Source organism: Oryzias melastigma, linkage group LG18 (genome assembly GCF_002922805.2).
Source record: "Oryzias melastigma strain HK-1 linkage group LG18, ASM292280v2, whole genome shotgun sequence".
Taxonomy (NCBI): domain Eukaryota; kingdom Metazoa; phylum Chordata; class Actinopteri; order Beloniformes; family Adrianichthyidae; genus Oryzias; species Oryzias melastigma.
The window spans coordinates 377979-386001 of record NC_050529.1 but is presented as its reverse complement, the minus strand read 5'-3'; the positions used below and the strand labels follow the sequence as shown (position 1 = coordinate 386001).

The window sequence follows — 8023 nt, the reverse complement described above, 5'->3', positions numbered from 1 at the left end:
TCCTCCTTCTCTTCCTGCTCCTCCTGCTGCTCCTCCTCCTTCTCCTCCTCCTCCTCCTCCTCCTCTTCCTGCTCCTCCTCCTCCTCCCTGACCTTCTTCTTCTCTGCAGACCAGCCTGGCTCTGGTCAGCTTTGGGAGGCGGTCGGCGCTGTACCTGTACACCACTGCTGTAGGAACCGTGGTGAGTGGAGAACCTCAGGGATGATCGAGAACCATCAGAACTCACAGAACCAGAACTCAAGAGAACCTCCTTCATGAAAGTTCTACCTTCCTTTGTCTATGTTCCAATAATGTTCTATTAACTTTATATCCATGATTAGAAATCAAATCAGTTAAATAATAAAAAGATGAAATAAATCTGGGTCTATATCTCCCACCTGGATGATGTCCCGCCTAAACACACCTGGTTTAGCTCTTCATCAAGCTCTGCAGAGTCAGACTGACTGAACACACCTGATGCAGGTAATCAGCAGCAATTAGATGGAAAAAGGCAGGTGGGAGATTGTTAGGAAGAAGATTGAGCTGCTCTACTCCACAAGTATCTATCATTTAGCATCAGCTAACAGTTAGCATCAGCTAACAGTTAGCATTACATAACATTTAACTTTTGACATTTGCTAATATTTAACATCAGCTGACATCAAGATTTTGACATTAGCTAATTTAGCATCAATTAACATTTAGCTTTTGACATTTGTTAACATTTAGCATCAGTTAACATATTTTTTTACATCTGCTAACTATTAGCATCAACTAGTAGTTAGCATTTGACATTTTGATCAGCTAACATTTAGCTTTTGACATGTAGTAACATTTAGCATTAGGTAAAATTGACCATTTTAATATTATGTAACATTTAGCCAATGTGAACATTTAGCATTTGCTAACAATTAGTTTTTGATAATATTTGATGACATTTAGCATCACCTATTATTTAGCATTGCCATTCAGCATTTGACATTATCTGATAATATTTAGCCAATGCTAACATTTAGCATCGGCTAACATTCAACAGTTGTGAGGTTGAGTTTTCATGATCAACCGTTTTTGGTAGAAAAGGGAAAAATAATAAAGTAACCAATCAAACCAGATGAGCTAGCTTGGCTGAGACTGAGACCAGCTAGCTGTGCGTTACGCTATTTTGTGTTAGCATGATTACAGAACAGAACTGTTGCTTTGTTGCGTCTGCGCTGGTAAAGGTGAGTCTGTTCTTCAGGTGGTTGATGTTCTGGTCAGTGGAACCAGAGTGGAAACTGTGAAGGTCACCAACACTCCTGGAAACAAACAAATCCGAGGATACTTGGACACCAGCGGATGCTTCTACTCAGGTGGGACACGTCCATGGTAGATCCTCTGAAACGGGAGTTTCTGCTGTAAACCAAAGAACTTCTCTGTTCTTCTCACAGGTGTCGTCTATGAACCTGGACGTCAGGTGAACTCTCCAGAGACCTGCCTCTTCCTCAACTGCAGTGAAGACGTTGGTCTGCAGGTGTCTGCCTGTGGTCCACTGGAGCGTTGCCAAGGCAACGGCAGGTGTGTGTCTCGTATTGCTTCACTGCTACATGGACTCTATGGTTTATTTTAAAGAAGTTTAGTCCGGAGTGACCCAACGATCTCTTTGAGGATCTTCCTCAGAGACTCAACCTCAGAACTTTTCTTCCTGGCAGCTGCATTGAGGTCCCTCCCCAAACCCCGATCCCGCGCAGCACCTGCTCTGTGGTCGGCCCCGCGGTCCTGGACGTCCACGGGCAGCTGAACTTCGTGGAGGACCGGTGCTCCTACGCTCTGCTGTCGGCTCCTGACCTCCAGATCGTAGCAATGTTTCAGGAGCGGCGCCGTAAAGACGTCAGCTTCCTGGACGGCCTGATCCTGCAAATGGGCAGGTCTGACGTTCACATCAACCTGGACCCGGGAGGGCGGGTCAGGGTGAGCCGCCGTCCGTCACACTGTGCGCGTGAAGGTGCGGTTGACCCGGTGTCACTCGTGGTTTCTCCGTCCTGCCATGCAGCTGAACAACCTGACGATGGTCCTCAACAGCTCCGCTCAGACGGTTTATGGCGTGGAGATGTCCAAAGACCAGACCGGAGTCACCGTCCAAGTGTCGCACTCCAACCTCACTGCAACCGCCTTCTTCAACGGTGACTCTGTGCAGCTCCACCTAGCGGGTAAAGGAGGGAAAGCAGGAGAGTAAAATATTCAACGAGTTATGAAGAGAAAATACCAAATTAATCCAAGAAAATAGAGGAATTCTCATGTTCTGGAAGCAATTCTACAATTTGGTGTTAATCCGGTTTCCATTCTGATCCAGGTTAGTTTGCTGTAAACTAATCCGGATAAGCTTTGAACTGTTTTTGATAAGTGAGCGAGAGTTAGCATTCATACAGTAAACATTTAGTGCTGACTTAAACAACATTAGCATTACTTAGCATCATACATATTTAAATGTTTGTTTTTCAAGTTTAGCTAGTATCAGAATTTACTGTTCATAATATTTTAGTTTTCTTAGCATAATATTTAGCAGATTGCTAATTGAATTAGTGCATCCATGTCGTTTTAATTTATGAGATGCTGCATTTTGTTTTTATATTTGCATTGATCAAGTTATTTATCTAGATCAGGATTCTGGACATTAATATGTTTACTGTTATTCAGCCGCTTTATTGTCTCCACACGTTCAGATTGTGTAGCTTCTTCAGTCGATCATTTTACCTTTACCTCTGGACCTTCAGCGCCAGTGATGAAGGTCTTTCAACTGAATTACCGTAATTACAGCGGATTCTGAAGAGGAGAAAAGCAGCTTTGATGTCCATCACTTTACAAAAGAGAAGTGTTAACGTAATAATAATCTTTGATTTATATAAAACCTTTCAAGACAAAAATCACAACTACCCTAACTCTTGAGAGTTACGGTAGTTCAGAAGAGTTACGGTAGTTCTTGAGAGTTACGGTAGTTCTTGAGAGTTACGGTAGTTCAGAAGAGTTACGGTAGTTCTTGAGAGTTGCAGTAGTTCTTGAGAGTTTGGTAGTCCAGAGGAGTGACGTAGTTCTTGAGAGTTACGGTATTTCAGAAGAGTGACGGTAGTTCTTGAGAGTTGCAGTAGTTCTTGAGAGTTTGGTAGTCCAGAGGAGTGACGTAGTTCTTGAGAGTTTGGTAGTTCAGAAGAGTTACGGTAGTTCTTGAGAGTTGCAGTAGTTAAACAGGGTGTGTCTTCTGCTGTCCCTGACGACGTCTCCGGTGTTAAAGGGTTAGGAGTTTAGCATTAGTCTATTTCTCAGGACTTTCAGTGTGTCGAGATTAACCAAGATCCTCGGGGTCACGCAGGGCCAGCTGTTCCATCGGTGGGCGGGCTGTGTGGAAACGCCAGCGTGTCTTTGGGTGAACTGAGGCTTCCTGAGTTCAGCTCCACCAGGTAAGACCTCATCAGCGTACGTTTTCACGCTAGCTAAGGAGCAATCCTGACTCTGGGTTTGGTTGCCCTCTAGTTGTGAGACGCGGTACAGCGACACTGTGGACACGTCCATCAACTGCACCAGGATGAGTGAACGGTCAGCATTGATCTGTCAGGAGCATCACGTGGTCACCTGAACACATCACAAACTCTTCTCTCCTAATGTTTTCAGCTGTGACCTCCTGAAGGGGGCGCTCTTCTCCTCCTGTACCACGGACCCTGAGCCTTACATCACTGCCTGCATGGACGTTTTGTGTAAATATCCTGACCTGGACGGCCTCAGGTGTCAGTTCCTGGAGGTCTACGCGAGAGCCTGCAGCCAGAGCAACGGCGCCGCCCTGCAGGGCTGGAGGTCCAAAGCTGAGTGCTGTAGGTCGAGACTCGGACAGGTCTGTTCCGAAGCATCGTGACTCCATGATTCAGGTCTGAGGTGTTACTCTCTGCAGCGCCCCCTGTGGCCATCTGTCAGGACAGGACGTGTGGTCCAAACGAGTTCTGCTCTGAGACGAGGCCCGGCGGACAAACCCGCTGCCTCTGCCGAGCACTGTTTGCCTCAAAGTACCTGGGAAGAACCACTCTGGGTACGACAACAACAACCACCACTAAAACCACTAACTACAGGTTTGGTGAGGCGGTCTGTCAGGACTCTGACGGTCGGGATTGGATGTCTGTCTTCAGTTTCAATGAAAACAAAACAACAACACAATAAAAAGCCACAACAACACTTAGACACATTACAAACACACAACAAGGCAGCTGTTCTGTCCAGGTGGTCCAGCGGTCTGCCGACAGAACTCCGCCTCTCTCACTTTGGTCGGGTGTCTCCTGGAGGACAGAGGCATCAACTACACCCAGCTGCACCTCAACGACGCCGCCTGCCGGGGTCAGATGGACGAGCAGACGCACATGCTGACCTTCAGCTTCAACAGCAGCAGCACCTGTGGGGCGCAGGTCTTGGTAGGTTAAGAACCAGAGCCTGACCGATGTTCCTGGGGGGGTCGGCTGGCTGGTTCTAAAGTCTGATGTTGGTCCTGCAGACCAACAGCAGTCATGTGATCTACAAGAACACCATCCGGGGTCAGAACGGTTCCTCTGACACTCACCACGGTCCGTTCCACGTGGACTTCTCCTGCGCTCAGACCAGGCCGGGCGTTCAGACGGTGGCCTTCAGCGTCCGTGGCAGGTGGAGGCGGAGCTCCAGCTTTGGTCAGAACAGCTTCTGCAGCCCTGAATCAGTTCTTCTTCCTCTGCAGCACTGTGGTCCAGCTCGCCACATCTGGATCCTGGAACTACACTCTGACCCTGAAGGCCTTCACCGACGCCGAGCGCTCACAGGCGGTGCAGCCGAGCACCGAGCTGCAGCTGGACCAGAGGATCTGGGTGGAGCTCCACACGCACGGTCTGGAGGAAACCGCGGTCGTCATGGTGATGGACTCCTGCTGGGCCACCGACAACGGGACCTCCAGATACGAGCTGATCCGTGATGGGTGAGGGTCCTGCTGAGCGGAGGTTCTGTCCACGCCCCCGTGGAGGCACCACCGACCGGCGTCTCTCTGTTCCCGTTTAGATGTGCCAGCCCCGCCGACCACACGGTGCAGGTGGAGAGAAACGGCCAATCAGCTTCCAGCATCTTCTCCTTCAAGATGTTCGGTTTCTCTGAGAGTTCTGGAGACGTCTTCCTGCACTGCAGACTGCAGCTGTGCTTCAGACAGAAGAGCTGCTCACCTGTAAGCCCCACCCACAAACGTCTCCCGTCTGCTCATCACTAAGGTCTTCAGGTTCTGGGAGAATCTGAGGTTCTCCAGAACTTTAGGACATTTCTGTTTCTGCTTTCAAACTTACAGTTTTAAGGTTGAAGGATGGAACTAAACTCTTCGTCTGAACTCTTCATCCGTGCCTCGTTTCTCTGCAGGAATGCAGCAGAGCTCAGAAACGCCGATCGGTGCGGTCCAAACGTGGATCTGCTGCTGTCTCCGTCCAGGACCCGTGAGGTACAGCTGCTCCAGAACCAAAGGGAACGTTTCATCCCAGACTTCTGCTCACAGGCCTCACCTGTCTGTGCACATGAGCCTGACAGTCAAAGCTCTGGGTTGAGTGTCGTCTCCACTAAGAGTCCTGTTGTCTTCTCAGGTGGTAACCATGGAAACCGATGGATGGCTGCTGACCTGCCTGATCCGTTTGGATCAAACCCTCATGGTGGTTTTAAATCTGTTTTTGTCTTTTTTTTGGGTAAAATCTTATCGGTGGTTCAGGATCTCTGTCCCTCAGAGTTCTGCTCACAGGGTGCAGACGTCTGAGGTGTGAAGGGTCTGATGTTACAGCAGGAGAACCGCCTTCAAAGAGGAGTTCAAAGGTAGAGCGATCATTTCTGAGAACAGGATGACGTGCTGAGGAGAGACGACTCACAAACGAAGGATGAAACCTGAACACTAATGTAGCTTCAGGCTGTGAAGATGAAGCTCCAGGAAGACGGTGGAGCTTTCTGGGGGGCGGAGCTCTTTAGAAATGAGATCGAATGTGATTTTTAGGCTCTGATCCTTTTCATCTCTAACTCGTTCTGCAGCAGAGCGAGCACGAACCAGAACCTCTGCTGGTGAACACATTCTGACATTCAGGGGTTTGTGGTTCTGGACTTGGAGGAGTTTAAGTAGACAAACTTCCCATGTGCTCCAGGCTGATCTGCTCCGGTTCCTCTGCTGCTTCTGGTTCCATAGAATCTCTAAAGTCGTGGTTTTCAGATCATCTCTAGATCTGGTTCTCCTTCGGTGGATGTTTTTGTTTTTATACTTTGGTTGTCTCTGTCATCTTTAGGTGTGTTTAATAAAGTTTTTGAAGTCCGTCTCAGTTCCTAGAAGCTTCAAACTTCTGTGTTTAAAATCAGATTTTAAATAAAGAGGGAAGTGAAAAACACCAGACATGTGCTTTAATCTGAGGACTTTGGACGGTTCCGTCCCGTCTCCACCCAGAGTTCCCCCTACGTCCTGAGAGGACTTTGGACGGCTCCGTCCCGTCTCCACCCAGAGTTCCCCCTACGTCCTGTGAGGACTTTGGACGGCTCCGTCCCGTCTCCACCCAGAGTTCCTCCTACGTCCTGTGAGGACTTTGGACGGTTCCGTCCCGTCTCCACCCAGAGTTCCTCCTACGTCCTGTGAGGACGGCGGGGCGGTTCCGTCCCGTCTCCACCCAGAGTTCCTCCTACGTCCTGTGAGGACGGCGGGACGGCAGCAGATCCTCAAACTGAAACACAGAAAAGTCTAAAGAAAAACGAGCTTTTATTCTGAAAATGTCTCATAAAGCTTTTAAACTGAAACCCAGGGAAGACACCATGCCCCCCCCTCACACACCCCCTGGTGGGGGCTGGGGGGGGTCCACATAAAGCTACAAAATGGCTGCAGAGATGAAGGGAAGTCAGACTTCAGGTCCTTCAGGATCAGAGGAGCTGCATGCTTTTAGTCTGAAAGGTTTGTCTGTTAATGGAAGTGTAACCTGAAAACAGGAAGTGGTTTTATTTCACCCCCCCCCCACACACACACACACACTCATCCTTACACCTGTAAGTCCTGCTAAGCCAATCAAAGCTGTGCCGGCTGCAGCTCAGTGTGTCTGTGTGTTATTAGTGTCACTCTGCTGACTCAGCAGATCAGAGCTGATCTAATCCTCCTCTCAGGTTCTCTCCCGGTTCTCCTCCTCTCCTCCCTCTCTGGATGCTCTCTGTTGGTTTGAACCTGTCCGGTTTTTGGTGAACATCAGCTGATTGTAAATATGGAGGAAATCCAAAATCCTCTGAAACCAGAATCCAGAACATTTGTTCTGGAGTGTGGTGTTCCTCAGGGCTCCATGTCAGTGCACCATCACTTTACATTAAATCACATGAAAAAGTCACAAAAGAGAATCTGCTCTGGAGACATCATAGATGTTCACGAGGATCACTGAGGATCACTGAAGATCACCAAGGATCACCAAGTATCCCCTCCCACCTCCCACCCTGTCAGATCACAGATCCAGATCTTCCAGCAGCAGATGAAGACTTCCTCAACAGGAATGTTTGGGTTCTGAGGTCTCTGTTCACCATGTTAGCATAAATTATGCTAATGCTAACCGATTATGTGTTAGCATTAGCATTTGGGTTAGCATAAACATCCCTGATTGCTATCAAACCAACTCAGATGTATGTCTCTACAGAGAGAAGATGGTCAAAAAACAGAAACAGAACTTTTATTATTATTTATTAATTAGAAACCATGAACATTAATAAACATCAATTTAGAGTCATAGATGTAAATGTTCCAGATTATAGCAACCATGCTAATATACATCCTGAGGAACCATCGTCTGTATCAGAGGACTGGACCAGCACAGAACATATGATCTGGACCAAAACCAGAACTGACCCCCCACCCCCCCACCCCCCAGATGAATGAAGTTTTCAAGAGACAGTTTTTATGGTTTCTGAAGGTCCACATCAACCAGCAGACGTGGCTCCTGTGGACAACAGGAGGCTCCTGTGGTCTCCTTCTGGTGGCTCCTGTGGACAACAGGAGGCTCCTGTGGCCTCCTTCTAGTGGCTCCTGCGG

At 48.3% G+C, this 8023-nt stretch overlaps 1 protein-coding gene across 2 annotated transcripts in view; it reads left to right on the top strand.

Moving 5' to 3' along the window:
* Positions 1-6293, top strand: part of LOC112141491 — an 8507-nt gene extending 2214 nt beyond the window's left edge. Inside the window, exons 5-19 of one of the 2 annotated variants that reach the window (XM_036216547.1) lie at positions 110-181; positions 1217-1328; positions 1407-1533; positions 1668-1926; positions 2009-2165; positions 3323-3410; positions 3484-3546; positions 3622-3818; positions 3896-4030; positions 4219-4406; positions 4487-4632; positions 4703-4936; positions 5017-5176; positions 5362-5440; positions 5580-6293. In XM_036216547.1, coding sequence (XP_036072440.1) covers positions 110-181; positions 1217-1328; positions 1407-1533; positions 1668-1926; positions 2009-2165; positions 3323-3410; positions 3484-3546; positions 3622-3818; positions 3896-4030; positions 4219-4406; positions 4487-4632; positions 4703-4936; positions 5017-5176; positions 5362-5439 — 2016 coding nt within the window. In that variant the 3' untranslated portion in view covers position 5440; positions 5580-6293. The remainder of the gene's footprint in view (positions 1-109; positions 182-1216; positions 1329-1406; positions 1534-1667; positions 1927-2008; positions 2166-3322; positions 3411-3483; positions 3547-3621; positions 3819-3895; positions 4031-4218; positions 4407-4486; positions 4633-4702; positions 4937-5016; positions 5177-5361; positions 5441-5579) is intronic. The other variant, XM_036216548.1, reaches the window with a different exon arrangement.
* Positions 6294-8023: the final 1730 nt, after the last annotated feature.